Source organism: Gekko japonicus, unplaced genomic scaffold (genome assembly GCF_001447785.1).
Source record: "Gekko japonicus isolate JY-2015 unplaced genomic scaffold, Gekko_japonicus_V1.1 scaffold621, whole genome shotgun sequence".
Taxonomy (NCBI): domain Eukaryota; kingdom Metazoa; phylum Chordata; class Lepidosauria; order Squamata; family Gekkonidae; genus Gekko; species Gekko japonicus.
The window spans coordinates 276349-294604 of NW_015173692.1; the positions used below are offsets into that span (position 1 = coordinate 276349).

Sequence of the window (18256 nt, forward strand, 5' to 3'; positions counted from 1 at the left end):
CTATTGGTTTTACTCCAGAGGGGGCTTCTAGCCTGCAGCACCCGAAGTTCCGGCTTGGGGGCACAGTGCTCCTTTTTGCTTCGATAGGACCCACTGTCCCAAGGCCAGCAATAGCGCTCAGAGACATTACCAGACGTACAAGGACTTAACTAAAAAGAAAATCTATGAGATAAAGGGAGCTAGTGATTAATCAAACAGTGAGTTAAGTGGCAAAGAGAAAGCTATATGCAAAAAGGGTGGTGGAAGAAATTGGCATAACAAAATGGCATAGCTTCAAAGAGATTGGGGGGGGGGGGCTTGTGGAGGAAGAACCTTACCCACAAGCGAAATTGCAGTGTAGAAGCAAGCCAGATTCAGGTGATTAACACCCTTTTCAAAGCGAAATACATCTGAGCTAAGCAATTACAACATAGGAAAGATCTCAGAACTTTTATAAACTTTTACCTAAGTATAAACAATATCTCAGCGTGGGAGTAAAATGGCATGCAGAGGCTCTACAGGAAATGCCAGCAAAGCATCACCAATCACAAGACTGGAAAATACCAGCGAGTTAGCTACTGCAATTTCTGAAGCTTACGAACCTCAACCTAAAATTCGACACTTTACAGAAAGAGATCAAGGAAACTACAGTCAAATCAGAGAAGTCAACCAGAAAGATAAAAAAGATTGAAATTAAGACCAAAGAATGGACAAAGTGGAAAAAGAAAGAACTTCTGAAAACTTCTACAGATACAAATGGAAAGATCCTCTTTCGTCTTGAGATTTCAAGGGGTGCCAGAGAAAAAGGATGAGAACTTAAGAGAAATTATAAACAAAGCAATGACCCCCTTAATCAATAACAAACCTGAATTAATACAAGCAGATATTGATATGATCTACAGAACTAATTCAGAGTTTGTAAAAAACAAAAAAAATCTCCCAGGGGAAATTTTTGTAAAATTTGCAAAAAGATCAATAAGAGACTCAATACTTAAAGCATCTATCGCGTCAACAGTTAAAATTCGAGAAGATGAGATAAAAATATTGAAAGATGTCCCATTTGAATTACGCAAGAAAAGGAAGCAGTACAGAAATATTACAGTGTTCCTCCAAAAGAACAATGTCCAATACAGATGGATTTTCCCAGAAGGACTTATATTTAACTTTAAGGAGAAGAAGGAAAAGATTGACTCTCTATTAAAAGCAGAACTCTTTCTTAAACAGCAACAATCTTCAACCAAACAAAGAAACGGAGCAGGGGAAGAAAAGGCAATGGGAAAAAACAGTGAACAAAAGAAATCCGATATGGATAGTTTATCTTTTACAGCTACTTCCGTGTCTTTGGGTGACATCTCTGACTCGGACTCGGATTTAGAAGTTGTGGCCCCTAAAACTTCTAAAGTAAATCTCCCCTGGCAAAAGAAGAAGAAAATCAAAGCTAAGAAGAAATCTAAGTGAAGATATGAGATTCTATGTTGACATTAAATTTACTTATATTCTCAACCAGATGTGATATAATATCAAAAATGCCTTTATGTTCTTTTTATTTGAACACTTTTAAAGATTTTAAAGAATAGAATGTAATTTAGCATTGTTGACATATACTCAAAGCATTTGATTAGCCTATCAAAGGTTCTTGTTATTCTCTTTGTAGTTTTAGTTTTGTAGGGTATAGTTCTTGTAGTGTGTAGGAAGAAAAGCAATAAAAAGTATATAAAAACAAAAAAACAAAAAAACCCTATTGCTGTTTTGCAATGTGTAATTTAAAATAATGAAATTGGTAATATAGCTTATTTCCTAAAATATCAAACAGCAAAGCTAATAAAAACAAATTTACGAACCAGCATCGGCATGAACCCACCTAGTGCCTTCTCTAGCCACTGGTGTCCTTCTGTCATCTGTTCAATCAAAGCAAAATAATGGGGAGAAGCTTCATCAGGCATTACCCATCCTCCTGTTACTATTTCAAACTGTCCATCTTCTATTAACCTGAAAAACACATTTACTGAGCTTTCAATTACACATGTAACTACCTCTAAACACACACATTCTTTTAAAACTGTGGAGAATGAGTAACTTCACATAACGTAAGGAAAGGTTCTTCTTTGTCAAAAGAGAAATGTTTTAAGCACTTGCATCATACTTCAGAAGCACATTAGAAAATCTAGTTAAAATCAAACTCAGATGCTTAATAAAAAAAACCCCACACTCATATAGAGGGTAATGTGGACAGCAAGCCACTGCATTTTATTGCTTTAAAACATAATAGCTTATTAATTTCTACCCTGCTAGGGTACACTTAAATCAATCTAAAACACACATTCCAATTTATAGCTTGGAAATACAATTGAAATATGAGTATTTTCAATTTTTTTGCCCTGATACTTTCAAACAATGCATAGCTCTAGCATGTATGCCTTGAACAATGCCAAAAGATTCTAAATGCCAATCATTATTAGGGCATTACATGTCCTAACAGTATCAAAGAAGATATGATCTGCCACCAATAAGTATAATTTCTGTTGATAAGTATAAAATCATACAAACTGACAATGAAACTGAATCTAAAAATATCATCACCAGGGCCCTATCTATAAGTACTGGCTCGGCTCAGTATCCAGCAAATATCTGGATAACCACCAATAAAAACACACAGAGGGAAGTCAAGGGCTGGGACTGTACTGTATTTTAGAACATGCAGAAGCTGCATGAGACATGCATGCCACTTTCTGAATGCTCCAAAGCGACGCTGGATAAACTCCATACCTCACCCAACCTCTGATACATGCAGAGGACTTGGCCTGCCTTCTGCAAAGCTCAACAAGATACAAGACTCCTCTCCTGAGTCTGCAGTGAGAGGGGATTGGTGTGCTGCTGGACATTTTGCCAAGTTGCAGAATTGCTGCTAGCAAGTGGATCTGTGTTTCTACTAGTAGTCAGAAGACAAGTCGACAGGGGTGGTTTTTCCTCCTCCAGGGCAAAGCAAACAAACATATAAGTCTGTTTTCTCTTCTCTACTGGCATAAAGACCTCTGCTCACTTGCACATGATTAAAAAACAAGCAGGATGAATCAGGTGCGCATAACAAGAATAAGGTGTGCTATATATTTTTTTAAAGTAATAATTGGAAAAACTCATACAGACACTTCTACCTGTGACAGCTGAATGATACTCCCCATGTGTACGTGCACACACACAAACACACACACACACGATGCAGCTCCATATACTTGGGCCAATCAATAGGTACTATCACCATTATCCAGCTTCCAACTGACCGCTGAAATTATTATGCAATTGCTTACAATGTATTGTACAACTCAGTACAAGAAAAATAACAAAGCATTATGATTAGATTGCGTTAGAAATATATAAAAAATCTGGTGCCAAAATTTTAAGCACATCAGAACAATCTCAGCAGCTTAAAATGTGGTGCTTATGGATCTCAGCATAAGAAGGTGCAATCAGGCTGATTATGTATTAAAGCCATGAAGCAAAATGTTGCATATTTATGAACCACTGCAATAGTATTAATGAATTACGATACTGATGCTAAAAGCAACCTCTATTTCAAAGGGCAAAGGAAAAAAAATTGAATTAACTGTTGATCTACATGCTTTATGTTAGCCAAGCAATACAAAGTTAATTTGTTTCTCTTTGTGGAGGTAGATAGCACAAGATTTTAAATAGTAATTTTATTTTCAGTCGCTGGCCTATTTATACTTTCTAATTCTATGACTTAGTTATGCTGTCAATTAGCATTACAAACTGTCCAACCTGACTCGCACACTGAGCAAATAAAGCCTTTCTGACCTGGCCCTAATGAGTGATAAGCATTTCATGCGTATTTTATCAACAGCTTGCCACAAACATCTAAAAAAACCCATTACTATCTCATTTCAGAAACAGCAATACAGCCAAAGCCATGTAAAATTAGAGACAAATACATGAAGCACTGCTGTAAAGGAATGTCATGGTTTTAAGTACTTAAGGAGCCCAATTTTTTTAAAAAATATATATATTCAGAATTAGCACAGGATACAGGTTAATATGACATACAATGAAAAACAGTGAACTCTACCCTGTCTTTATAATGTGAACAGAAGAATCAGAAGATGTTTAAATAAAGGAGAAAATATTAAGGGGTGCTAGAGAGTGCAGGACCTGAAGCCCATGTTGACCTCAAGTGTCAGCATTTTTGTTTAATATAAGAGGTATGCAGACTATATCTGAAATCTCAGAAGCTGCTTCAGATCTTGATGGCAATTTGCTTGAGGTCTTTTTATTTTTCTGTTCCCTCAATCACCCCATGGGGTTGCAAGGTGGAAAAGGAAATGGCTGCCAGGCAAGAACTCTAGATTTAGCAGTCATAGTACAATCCCCACTCTAGGGAGAAATGGGTCTAGTTTAACAGCTTTCTGGAGTAGGTGAACACTGACAGTGCCTAGCCTTAGAAGATGGCTCAACTACCACCTTGCTGAAGAAGGGGCCTTTTTGTTTGTTTTGTTTTCAGTGGTAACCAAGGACAGTCCTTTATATGAAAATGGTGGCCTTTCCAGGCACTTCACATTTCTGATTTTAACCGTTCATGCTTACATAAGTTTGACAAAAGGAGTACTGCCAAAGTGTGCTACAAGAAACGAAGCCCAAACTTAGCTATACTTCTACAAATACTCCACTCTCAGTTCTAATATGCTCTTGAACTAAGTTGTAGGAGATACATGTAATAAAACAAATCATTCAGACCTTTTCACAGCATCCTTCTTTTGGCTATCTATTCCATCCCACCACTTTGAGAAATACGAGATTTCAGACCACATGAATTTCCTTCCTTTGTCTTCTTGCAGCTTTACAACCATGTTATTGAGAATATGCTGTGTCTGATCTCTGAAATAGTCATCAAATGTCTTCAGCCAACCTAAGTTAAAGATAAGAACAAATAATTACATAGTTTTCCCCCCCAAAGCAGTTACCACAGTCTTTTAGGTGACTGACATTCTACTGGGACCAGCTGCTAAACTGAGGAGGGTCTAAAAGTCCCACTATGCTAAATGGTGCGGCATTCTCTCCTGTGAAACACATCTCTTCCACCAAAGGAGGGATCCTCGTCCCAGCTGGAGGAAGGCTCCAGTGTCAGAAGAATGGAGCCTTTGGATCCAATCCAGGAACTGCAATAAAATCCACCCTGAAAGTTTTAAAAACATGCATACATCGTAAGTTGCATTTTAACATTTCCCAAAACAAGTCTTCAGTGTTAATGCTAACTAGGGATGTGCACTATTTTTTGACAACTGAAAAAGGTGCAACAAAAAGTCCCATCTGTTATTATTACAAAATGAACAGGAAAGCAATTATTTTCAGTATTCGGACTCATGGCTGACTGGTTTAAAGAGTTCAGAATCGAAAGGAACTTAGAATTCTTTCAGGGAATTATGAAAAGGAAACTGATGAGAAACCTTCCCAATCAGCAGGTTAAAGAGACAAAGCTTTGTTTCCTGTTAGGTTTTTACACTGGCACCTAGACAGCTTCCTTGAGACTATATGAGCAGCAACTACCCCAGTTATTTTGTTTCTGATAGTGCTACTCTCAAAGACCTCGTGTTTACAGATTCCTTCTGCTGTTTTGCAAACAGCACTGTTACCGTGTGACTGACAGCATGATTGATTTTTTGTTTATCATAGCCTACGAAACAGTGTTGCTATTACATTCCTGTGAGGCTTCAGCATTCTCTTTAGGGTAAATCCATGTGCTACATCTGCACTCTGCCTCTAAAGGCCAAAACAGACATGACAAACCTCATGGATTGCAATGAGTCTAACAGTAAATTACACATATAGAGGCGTGGTTCAGATTGGGACCATATAGAATGAGAAAAAGAGAAGCCCCATTCAGTTTCACTAATGAAAACCAGCCTTGCCTTTGCCCCTTCCATAATGCTATCTGCCTTCTCTACATGTCTTTCTTCCACTGTCCACTGAGCAACTCTTCCTGGCAGAGTTTTTTAAAACCCATACAGGATTCTCCCTTGGCAATCTTCTCTCTGAGACAGCTCAGCATTTTGATTGGAAGAGACTAGATATGCAGAGAGGCCCATCCAGAATCATGTCCCCCTTTCTGGATGTGCAGCACCTTTCTTGTGCCGGTACTGCTATGTGATCTGCCTTCCTTGGATTAAAAGGATTTTTTTTTTTCCTGTGTGATGCCTCCCTGCCTTCTATGGTTGCCAAATGTCTGCCTCTACAAGTAAAAAAATGAATTGCTTTGGGGTCTCTTTATCCTATCTGAAATTTGCTAGGGAGAATCCTTTGGGTGAGGAGTACAAACTCAGAAAGAGTAATAAAAATGGATGGAAAAGAACGAAATAACAACCTAACTACATAGCTCATCAATTAAATGAATGGGAAACAAGAAATGAATAAATGCAATACTGGAATATTAACAAATAATTTTTTTAAAATAAAAACAAAGAATCATACGCTCCTAATAACAGCATCCTGAATGGTGTGGGACCACTAGACGTTGCAACACTGTTGAAGCCAAGTAGTGTGGACAGAGCAGAGAGGCCCATGTAGACTGCTAAGCTTTCTTAAGAAGACAGATGGATTCAAAATAAGACGGTTAGACTGAAACTCGAAGCTCTAGCCAGTTGGTACCTGCACCTGTGACTTGGTATGTTCCTTTTCGAGGAAAGGGGATTTCACTGTCCAACTGTGGGTAGGAACTGTGCCCACAGAAACCAGGTCTATGGTTGAGATCAGGCAGGTTAAAATCAAGCAGCCTTGTGTTGCTGTCAGGTGCTCTGTGGAGCTCCTGCTCCCGACATTTTTGCCCTCTGGCCTTATTTATTTATTCCTTTATCTATTGGTTTATTTATTCCTTTTTCTGCCTTTCCACTGGGAGCCTACTGTGGCTCATTGTGTGCATCCTGTGGTTCATTGTATGCATACTCTGGCCTTAGCTGCATTCCTCTGAGGGCTCCCTGTGGTTCTTCAAGGTACCCCTGAGGAGCATACTATTTCTGCTTGCATACTATTCCTGTTTTTTTATGAATCTGTAGCTGTTGCCAACTCCTTATGCCATATAGGAATGTTGTCAAAAAACAGGGGTTACATGTGTACCACATCGTGCATCGGTTTCATCTCCTGGAAGCACCATAACCTTTTTGAGCACTCTTGCGGCCAATGAGGGTCTGCAATGCAGGGCCCTGTATTGTAAGGGGTGCCCCTGATGTTAGATTGGAGGAACAAAACTGCCTGGAATCCATATGGCCCAAGATATGAAGCTTTTTTTTTTTTCAAATGCTCCGTACATTTTCTTACTTTAAATTTGTTTATTAGAGGTTTTGGCTTGGAGCAGAGCATTAGCCTCCTACCCGAGCAGTAGGTCTATTGAAACTGGAGGGGCAGCTTAGGGTCTCCCCATAAGAGCTATGCAAATTTTTGCATGGCTCCTATTGGAGAGACCTAGGCTGACCCTACATGAGCGAGCAGAGGCATGACCTAACCAGTCTGGATTACTCCCCTTCCCCAACTGAAGGAGAATGAATACACTAGGAATGAAGGAAGATGGGCAAGATCTTAACACCTGAAAGAGATCCCTATTTTCTAAAACGGTTAACAGGAAAATTTCAAATCCCTTTGAGACCGTATTTTACCTGGATCATTATGTGAGTGGGGCAAAACAAAAACTTGAAGAGGCTCATTATCCCATTCATGTTCATCATACGTGATGTCAAATCCTTGCTTCCAAACTCCACCATCTGGATTATCAAAAGGAAGAATATCATAGACTTCTGGCATCTAAAACGGATAGACGAAACAGGCAACAAGAGATCACAAATCAGATTATGTACATGGTTCTGTACTTTCATTAAGTAATAAGTAAGGTAGTGGTAACAGATGTAATAAAATACTGGATTATACTGGCATAATTGTTAACGTGACCAGCCAAAGCCTCACAGACCAATTTGAATGCTCCAAAACATGGATATAATATTTGTTGAGGTTATTTAGGGTTCAGGCTAAAACTTACACCTATTGCTTATATAGCAGTACCCACTGCACAACTCTACTTTAAGCACACATAAGCATTCAGGATCTGGAAGGGGAGACACAGCACACACACACGTATGTGAATCATTCAGCTTTCCAAAACTGTAATGTTATCTGGCTGTCACTGGCTGAGCCACCCTGATATAAGGATGGGCCAAGCTAGAGTTACCAACCTACAGGTGAGAGCTGGAGATCTCCTGGAATTACAGCTGCTCTCCAGACAACAGATCAGTTCCCCTGAAGAATATGGCTCTGTGGTATTATAGCTGCAGAAGTCCCTCCCCTTCCTAACCCTCCTTTCCAGATTACACCCCTAAATCTCCAGGTATTTTCCAACTGGGAGTTGGCAGTCCAGGGCAGAGCAGACAAAAGGGCAGAGGCAACTGGGCTTTAAAGAAGCTAGGACCTAGGAAAACAGGTGGCAGAGGCTTGTGAAGGTGGCAATTCTAAATATGCAAGGGGGAAGGGCAGAGGCCAGACATATTTGTCTAGACAGAGCAGTAAAACAGAGCTTCAGTGGCACCTCAAAGACTAACAACACATTTCTATACAAGTTGTCATGACTTACAGCCTACTTTGTCAGATAGATACAGGAAGGAAGACTGTACTGGGAGATCTTATGGGGAAGTTTGGGGGGAAAGTCAATACTTGATGTGAATTACACTGAGTCATTTGAGTGTAAATCTCAAAATAAGGGAAAATGGAAGGAGCTGATATAGCAAGATCAGCCATGGGTCTCATCATAAATCAACAGAGTTAGCAGTTACATGTACTGGATGGTGAGAGATATCTGAGATTTGAATAGTTTAAGTAAAAAATTAATATTGGTACAAGGTTATAGTCTGAGAAAGCATGTTAAGAACAGCCAATTAAAGTTTCTTAAAAGCAAGTCCTATACAGATATTAGAGACTGTAACGTCTGAGGAAATCCAAGTCTCTGTTAAGCCAGGCTGACATGTTGTGTTATCCCAGCCTGGGATGGTGTAGCTGATACTATTAGGTCCCATATGGCCCACGTGTGTACGGGGACAAAGTAGACATCTAGGTCTGTTGCAGGATTTGGTTTGGGTGATTCATGGTTGTTGGCAAGAAGCTGTTTTAAGTTGGGAGGCTGCCTGTAAGCATGGGAAGACCTGCCACTCATATCCAATGAAAGAGAAATACCCTTATCCAGGAGAGGCTGCAGGTCAGTGATGGGCTGAAGTGGTTTAAGGTGTGAGCTGTAGGTGACAATCAGTGGTGTCTCTTGCTGCCTCCTTAGGTCTGTCGTAGAGCTACCTGGCTCTGGATACCAGTCTGGCTGTTGTAATTCACACTAAGCTTTGATTGCTCCCCCTTCTATCCCAACCTTCACCATTAGATCTCCTAGTATGCTTTTCCTTCACATCTCTATTGGATGAAATGGGCTGTGACTCACAAAATCTCATATTGAAATGAATGTTGTTGAGTTTTTAAGGTGCCAGTGGGCCTTTATTTTTCCACAACAGACTAATACCACTTTGCAATCAAAAGAGGGAAGGTCAGTGGAAGGTGTCAAACAGGAAGGAAAACAGAAGAGAAACAGTAGAGGGGAGAAATACACACGGCTAAAAAGCTAATGAAAGATGACATTCACATACTTATTTGTAATAACTAACCATGTAATGATTGAAACAACCAGCCAAATCTTTGGCTGCAGGCTTCTAGCAGCGCTATATTTATAAATCCCTTATCTCAAAGGCAAGGCACTTGGCTTCACGGCATACCTAAGCAGCAGTCTAGTTCAACATTTCCATTTAGATCTCTTATTATGTGGATTAACATTTTAAGTATACACATTTAGATGAACATAGCTGTTAGATCTGCAGATTGACATTTTTTTGTTTTTAATGAGATAGCCATCTTTAAATAAAATCAATGTTTTACCACACAGAAAAATATTCATCTATGGAAACGACCATTTTCAACGCTAAAACTCTCAGTAAACAATGCAATAACCATATAATGTCACACGTGGTAACCAGATAATGACATATAATTTACTGGAGGTGCCAGCAACATGAACCAGTTATGCATCGTCAGTCTACATGGAATGAAGGAGACAAAACTAAAAGATTTTTAAAACACAGATATGTGCAGCCAGTACATCCTTGGCTGCAATGTGCAAGCTATTCCAACTAGTATATTTGCAAAAATATATTATCACCTTTCCTTGGAATATCTACTTGCTTACAAGTATGTTTGATTAGTTTCCTTAGATGAACATGCAAATCAACCAACTTAACTGGGTTGGAAATCTCACTGTTAGACACTATTTACATGAATTATCAAGTAAAGATCCATATTTCTCAGAAAGACAACAGATATGACAAAGGAGTAGTAAACGTTCACAAGACTTACCTGTACATCTGAAGTGTGGCTTCCACTTACTAAAGCAAATTGGCAATCTTCAGGATCTATTGAGAGGTACATAGGGGCTAGAGGTGATAGCTCTGAGAAATTTCCTTGACTGAAGTTTATAACTTCTGGGGTACGTTGTCCGTCCTTGACAGATTCACTCAGATTGATCACAGAATCTCTTATATTTGAAATAATTTCATTATTTTCCGCTAGCAAGCGCTCCAAGTGGTCTATTTTCTCTTGCAATATTGAAAGCTGACCCTGTTGAGATGTGCATCATTAGTTCACATTCAATCTACCCTGAACACATAAATGAATGCCAATTATTTAGAGTAACTATACATTGTTCTATAGATGTATCTCAGAAGACTTACAAAATAAAATATATTCCAACACAGGGGTCTGAAGCAGTTCATTGAAAAAGGTTTTACAAATACGTAAAAGAGAGAGGAAACATAAACTACAGCTCATAACTATTTGCAAATGGCAGATTTTCCCAGGGGGGAACGCTGAAATATAATTCATGCACATTTATTTTCTATAATTCAAATTAAACATAACGAACTTAAACAATAAAACAGAAGAAAATCACTGTTGCAATATAAAGACAAGGCTTTTCAATGTTATCTTTCCAATGATTGGCCAACAGTTCTATATTTTTAGCCACATACTTATCCAGGAACTCGTTTCACTATTAAAAGCAGGCCCTATTCAAAGTTCTATTATTAGGATAACCCACTGAACAAGTCCTAGAATACATCATTAACATGAAAATTACTTTACATTAGGAAATGTCACATTTTGAAATGGAAACTCAAACTCAGAAATTAATAGCCTTTCATAAAATGGTCCTCAGAGTTTGCCTAACTACTGCAGAATTTTGGTTTAGATACATACTTCATTAAAAAAGGCACACAATTGTAAAAAGGAGAAGAACCAAAGAATAACTCCAGCTGACTAGGGCTCATCTACAGAATCACTGTTCTGCTCAGCAAACACACTTTTCTTTCTTGGTTTATTGAGCGCATTCTACTTCTTTCAAGTTACTGTATTTGTTATAAATCTGTGCTATAGCTTCCAGGCATTTAAAACGCAGTATTTTGTATCTGGAAAAGTAGCATTTCTACTTACTTTGTATTCTTGTTTTTCATGACTGTATTATTGAATATAGTTGTGTAAGTGGTCATAAACATAATATTAATATCAAAAATATGGCAGAGCAGCTTTTAAACTAATTCCGGGGGAAAGCCAACAGAAGCTGGGAAGCCTCTGGTTCAGAACAAGGCAGTCCAAAGAGACGATTACACTCAGAGTAATATTAACAGGAGCATAACAGGAGGGGGGGTAGGATGGTGAAGGAGGGCCATGTGTAGCAACTACGAGGTCAAGGGAGGTGAAGGTTACTGGAGAGGGAAACACATTATAGGTGTCTATATGCCAATGCTAGAAGTCTCGGAGCAAAGATGGGAGAGCTGGAGTGCCTGGTGCTAAACACCAATTTTGTATATAGCGGTCTCTCAGAACCATAGTAGAATGGTGAAAATCTATGGGATACAGTTATCCCTGGATATAAGCGCTATCAGCGGGATGGGGGGACAAGTTGGGGGACGTATTGTAGCATACATCAAAGACGGCATAGAACAGAAGCTATATGGGTGGAAATACTGGCCGGTATGGGTTACTTAAAAATGGGGGTCTACTATCACCCTCCTGGTCAAACCCTTGAGGCTGAACTCAAGATGGAAAAGGAAATAAGAGAGGCGACTACAGCAGTAATATTGTGATACTAGGAGACTTCCCACTACCATCACACTAACTGGGTAACCACATGCTCAAGACATGCTGTAGAAATTAGATTCCTAGACATCATAAATAACTGCACTGGAAGAGCTGGTCACAGAGCCAGCCAGAAGATGGTGATCTTCGGCTTGGTTCTGAGCAGGACTCAAGACCCAATCAGAGATGTAGAGGTTGTTGCACCAATTGGAAACAGTGATCACAATGCTATTAAGTCCAGCATTCATGTCAATGGAAAGTTACTGCCTAAATAGCAACACTGTAACATTTGATTTCAAAACAGAGAACTTAAGAAAAATGAGAATAATGATTAAAAGGAAGCAGAGAAGGAAACATAAGAGTCAAATCCCCTAGAGGATGCTTGGAAGCTATTTAAAACCACACTAACTGAAACTCAGAATACATCTCCCAAGTTAGGAAAGGCCCTCCCAAGTCTAAAAGAATGACTGTGTGGTTAAAAGTAAATAGGCATTTTAAAAAGTGGAAGGTCTGCCCCAATGAATTGAGCAGACAGGATCACAGGCCCTGGTAAAAGAAATGTAAGTCAATAATTAGCCATGCAAAAAGAGAATTTAAGAAGTACAGTGCTAAAGCATTAAGACAAACAACAAACATTTATTTAAATACTTCCAGAACAGGAAACCAGCCAGAGCGGAAACTGGGCCCTCGGATGACCAAGGAGTAAGGGGATTTCTAAGGGATGATGGGGGGACAGCAGAGAAGCTCTATGTATTTTTTACTTCTGTGTTAACTGTGGAAAGTGTGGAACATGCACCCAAGCACAGCCACTATAGTCAGGGAGTATGAAAAACTGAGTCAAATTGAGATGACAAGAGATACAGTTCCTAACCTATTGGAGAAATTAAAAACTAATAAGTCTCCAGGTCCTGATGGCATACACCTGAGAGTTCTTGAAGGAACTCAAAAGTGAGATTGTTGATCTACGAAGCTATATATGTAACTTATTAAATTCAGTCACTATACCAGAAGACTGGAGAATAGCAAACATTACACTCATTTTCAAGAAGGGGTCCAGAGGGGAACCAAGAAATTACAGGCCCGTTAGCCTAACGTCTGTCTCAGGCAAATTATCAGAAGCTGCAGTCAAAGACAAAATTACTAGGCACACAGAGGGGGAAAAGCCTGCTGAGGGAAAATTAGCATGCCTTCTGCAAAGGGAAGTCCTTTCTCACCAATCTTTTGGGAGTTCTTTGAGAAAGTGAACAAGCATGTAGACAATAGGGACCTGGTAGACATTATATTATATACCTGGACTTTCAAAAGGCTTTTGACAAGGTACCTCACCAAAGACTCCTGAGTAAACTTAGCAGTCATTCTCTTATGGATTAAAAATTGGTCAAATGACAGGAAGCAATGAGTACAAATAAATGGACAGTTCTTACAGTGGAGGGAAGTAAGCAGTGGGGTCCCACAAGGATCCGTACTGGAGCCGGTACTATTTAATTTGTTCATAAATTATCTGGACTACGAGTGGCCAAGTTTGCTTATGATGCAATATTATTCAGGATGGTGAAAATCAAGGCTAACTGGGAAGAGCTCCAGAAGGATCTCCACAAATTGGGTGAGTAGGTGACAATGCAGCAGATTAAATTCAATACTTGTAAATGTAAGGTTGCACAATGGCATAAGAAATCCCAGCTTCAGGTATAGGCGAATGGAAACTGAAATTGCTGAGACTGAGATGGAAAAAGGTCTTGGGGTCATCACACATAGTTCAACGAAAGCGTCAATGCAGTGTTCTGCAGCAGTGAAAAAGGCAAACTATACATTGGGGATTACCAGGAAAGGGATTAAACATATTACAATGTCCCTGTATAGATCTATGGTATGGCCTAATTTAGAACACTGTGTGCAGTTCCGGTATCTGTAACTCAAAAAGGACACCATAAAGTTGAAAGAAGTACAGAAGAGGGCAACCAAGATGATTAAGGGGTTAGAGCACCTTCCTTATGAGGAAAGGTAAAGAGTCTTGGATTTTTCAGTTTAGAAAAGAGACATCTAAGAGGAGGACATGATAGAGGTTGATAAGATTATGCCTGCGGGAAAAGAGAATCGACAAAGAGAAATTTTTCTCCCTCTCTGAAAATACCAGAATTCAAGGACATCCAATGAAATTGATAGGCAGTAGATTCAGGACAGACAAAAGGAAATAATTTACAGAGTTAGTGATTAAAATGTGGAATTTACTGCCAGAGAATGTGGTGATGGCCACAGACGTAGACAGGATTAAAAGGGGACTGGATAGATTCATGAAGGATAGGTCTATATCACTGCTACTGGTCATGGTGACTAAAGGGAACATCCATTCAGAGGCAAGAAACTTCTGAAACCCAGTTTCAGGATACAACATCAAGAGAAGGCCTTGGCCTCTACGCCCTGTTGTTGGACCTTCAGAGGAGCTGGTAAGGCCACTGTGTGAGGCAGGATGCAGAGTCTGATCCAACAGGGCTCTTCTTATGCTCAGCACTACACAATGGTTGTAATGAAATGAGTGACAAGTAACTCAAACTCCTTCCTCCCAATGCTTTGCTATCTTGTGAACAATATTTCATTTTTTAAAAAGTTATAGATTGTCCTATTCTGTGTTTCCTATTCTGGGATTCAAGTCTTAAGTGGAAGAGCAGATTTTGCCATTTTAAGTGTCCTCAAACAGCAAAAAACAAAGGGGGGGGGGGAAGCCAGTGTCCAATACAAGAAGCACAAAAAGAAACACCACTGACTGACAATTAACAAATATATAATAATCATATAAGTATACAGTAAGTATAATATAAATCAAGGTGCAGTAATGAAGCATAATGTACAGTCTTTCCATGTGTCTTACTCCAGCATAGAAGCAATATCAAAGTCCAAATTGAAGTACATGAAGTACATTAGTAGATTGCATGGTACTATGACTATTTAGAAACTTCGCCTGTGTGGATGCAGCCTGAAAATGGGTATAAATGAAGGTGCAACACATGGCAGGATAAGGACCCATAAGGACCCATAATCCTCCTTGACTGATCCTTCAGGCTTTGTATACGCCAGCTTTTGAGATTGGGGTGAGTTGTCCTTGCAGCTCCAAAAATTTATCAAATATTTATACTCTGTATGCATTCTTACTTGTATATGTTTTGAATTTGCATTCAGTTCCATTACAGCCATGCTTGAATAAGAATTATTCAAAACGTGACATCAGGCATCCGGATTAAGCGTCGGCTTTTTATGGCTCAGAAAATTTGATGACATGTGCTTCAAGTTGGACTTTGATATTGCTTCTATGCTGGAGTAAGACACATGGAAAGACTGTACATTATGCTTCATTACTGCACCTTGGCCAATTGATTTACATTATACTTACTGTATACTTATATGATTATTATATATTTGTTCATTGTCAGTCAGTGGTGTTTCTTTTTGTGCTTATTTTAAGTGTCCTGTCATCCAAAGTATTATCTGGAGACAGAATGCTGTACATCATTGATCCAAAGAATTGGCTGCCAAGATTGGGCAGAGAGTACATTACACTAATCCTTCAGTGTCTACAACTCAGAGTGCACCTTTTAATCTATGAAGCTCTTAAGAGCTAGAGCCCTATATCTCCCACAGACTGCTTTCTATTATCATCACAACCATTAAATTCAACCAAAGGGCTTCCATTTGACTGGAGCACATACACCAACTTCAAACACTAAGGACACATAGAGAGATGTTCTTGGTGGCTGCCCCATGATGTTGGAATTCCCCTCTCAAATATGCCCACCGAAGCAGGCAAAGAAATATTTTGTTAGTATGCGTTTTAAAAAAATGTTACTTGCCCTAAAATATTCTGCAGGGGTGGGATAGTAATTAAGTACCTCCCCTGTGGCATGAAGGACCTTTCCCCAGCATTATCTGATGAAGAAGAAGAAGAGATTGGATTTATACCCCACCCTTCACTTGGAGTCTCAGAGTGGCTTACAAACTCCTTTCCCTTCCCCTCCCCACAACAGACACCCTGTGAGGTGGGTGGGGCTGAGAGAGCTCTGACCCAAACTGCTTTTTCTCAAGGACAGCTTTGCCAGAGCTTGTGACTGACCCAAGGTCACATCAGCAGGTGCAAGTGGAGGAGTGGGGAATCAAACCCGGTTCTCCCAGATTAGAGTCCGCACACTTAACCACTACACCAAACTGGCTCTCATATATTGATATGCCAGCTACTGCTGTTTCTCAAAAAGTGTAATCTGGCAACAGTGAGCCATAATCTGATCACAACCAGTTAGGTCAATGCAATGGATTTCATGTGGGACTGCCTTGCAAGGCTGTCCACAAACAGCAACTGGTTCAACATGCAGTAGCTGTTGTCAAGGACTGGATACAAGGATTATATTGCTTCAGTCCTGGACGACCCTTCACAGTTTGCTCACCTGCTTCCCATGCCCTGATCTGTGCCCTCACCTATAGAGACAAGGCAGGTGACAACCAGACACAGGGCTTGTTCAGTGGCAATACCTTACCATTGGAGTGCCCTCTCTCCAGGGCCTCACCTGGTATCTGTTTGTATTTAGGTGCCAGGCCAAAACATTCCTCTCTACCCAGGACTTTTACTCAAAGTTTCCATTGCTTTTAGTTGTGGTTTTTATGGCATGCTTCTAAGCTGGGGTATGTTCATGGATACTATTTTAGACTGCCTAACATTGTTTCCATGCCCCTAGCTAATGCTTGGCTTTTTCATTAGATAACTTTATTGTTGATGATTTTAATGTTTTTAAGATTTTTTGTTTTACAATTTTCTGAGCTGCCTCAAGCAAGTTTCAAGAGAGACAGCATAAATAAATAAATATTTTAGTTCTGATGGTGACCCTTCTGAGACAGATGGGCTTTGGTTGATAATGTCCACAAATACCAGCTGCTCAGTGTTCGAATCTGCCAGAATATTTCTTATTCAGTATATTTACAATTGTATAAAGAGAATTCTACTTGGGCTTTTCCCATCACAACATTATTGTGCTCTAGCAACCCTAAAGAGACAATGAAGAAGTGGAATTTCATATATTAATTTTAACTAAGCAGCTAATTCTTGGCAGCACACTTTCAGTTAACCCATAGACAAGTGAGGCTCAAATGATTAAAATTATGGTATAAAAGTAAGTTTTCTTTCCTCTCGCTCAAAACAAAACTATTGATTCAGTCATGCATGTAGTCATTTGCCTACTCACTAGCAGAGATATATCTTCTGGGCAAGGGCAGACTGCCACTGTTAATCATTTCCTAATGTACCTAAAGATATTACTAAGGCCCCCAAGGCTTAAAAAAAAATACAAGTTTAGCATGCAAGGTAAGGAACTTGGCATGTTTGAACACCAGTGACCTTCTAGGGGCAAACAGCAAAAGTCCAAAGACCATTCCCAATCTCTCTGCTACAGAAGCGAAGGTGTCCCTCTTCTTAGATATTTTAGCAAACAGTTTGTAGAGGGAGGGGTTGTGGTCCCTAGTACCTCCAGCTATAAAAGATTTCAGGACCTCTGCCTAAGCTGTTGAAAATCAGCTACTAGTCACAATAGATTGCTTATACAGGTATCATTTCTCTGTTTTGAATAGTTTTTGGATTTTTTTTTGTCAAAAAATCCCCCCTTTCTGTAATGTCCCCATTGCATGGATTTTTTGATATGTGCTTGTGACCTTGTCTAGAATTATATATGTAGGTAAGGGCCAACATTTCACATTCCATCTTTTCATTTCAACAATACTACTTTCAACTGAGCTTCCCCCCACTGATTATGCATATCAATTCAATTTACATATAGATTATACAGATGTACACACTAATAAATGCTGACTCCACAAACTGAAGTACAAGATGAACCAAATTATTGGTATACTGCTATATCTCATTTACATACCACATCTACTCTCACTAGAATTCTAAAGGTAGAAACGTAGAATACCATTCTACTACTGAAAAACAAAAGGTTGAAGGATAATGATTTACCCAAGGCAAGAAGAATCCAGGATGATTGAAACGGGAGATTATATTGAGCAGGTAAAGGAACAGCCACCCATCTCG

The 18256-nt window shown here is 39.4% G+C and overlaps 1 protein-coding gene across 1 annotated transcript in view; it reads right to left on the reverse strand.

The window, feature by feature from the left end:
- Positions 1-18256, reverse strand: part of MAN2A1 (mannosidase, alpha, class 2A, member 1) — a 101594-nt gene that overhangs the window by 65851 nt on the left and 17487 nt on the right. The window contains exons 2-5 of the mRNA XM_015423162.1: positions 10411-10671; positions 7635-7779; positions 4726-4897; positions 1841-1968 (exon numbers count right to left, since the gene is read on the reverse strand). Coding sequence (XP_015278648.1) covers positions 1841-1968; positions 4726-4897; positions 7635-7779; positions 10411-10671 — 706 coding nt within the window. The remainder of the gene's footprint in view (positions 1-1840; positions 1969-4725; positions 4898-7634; positions 7780-10410; positions 10672-18256) is intronic.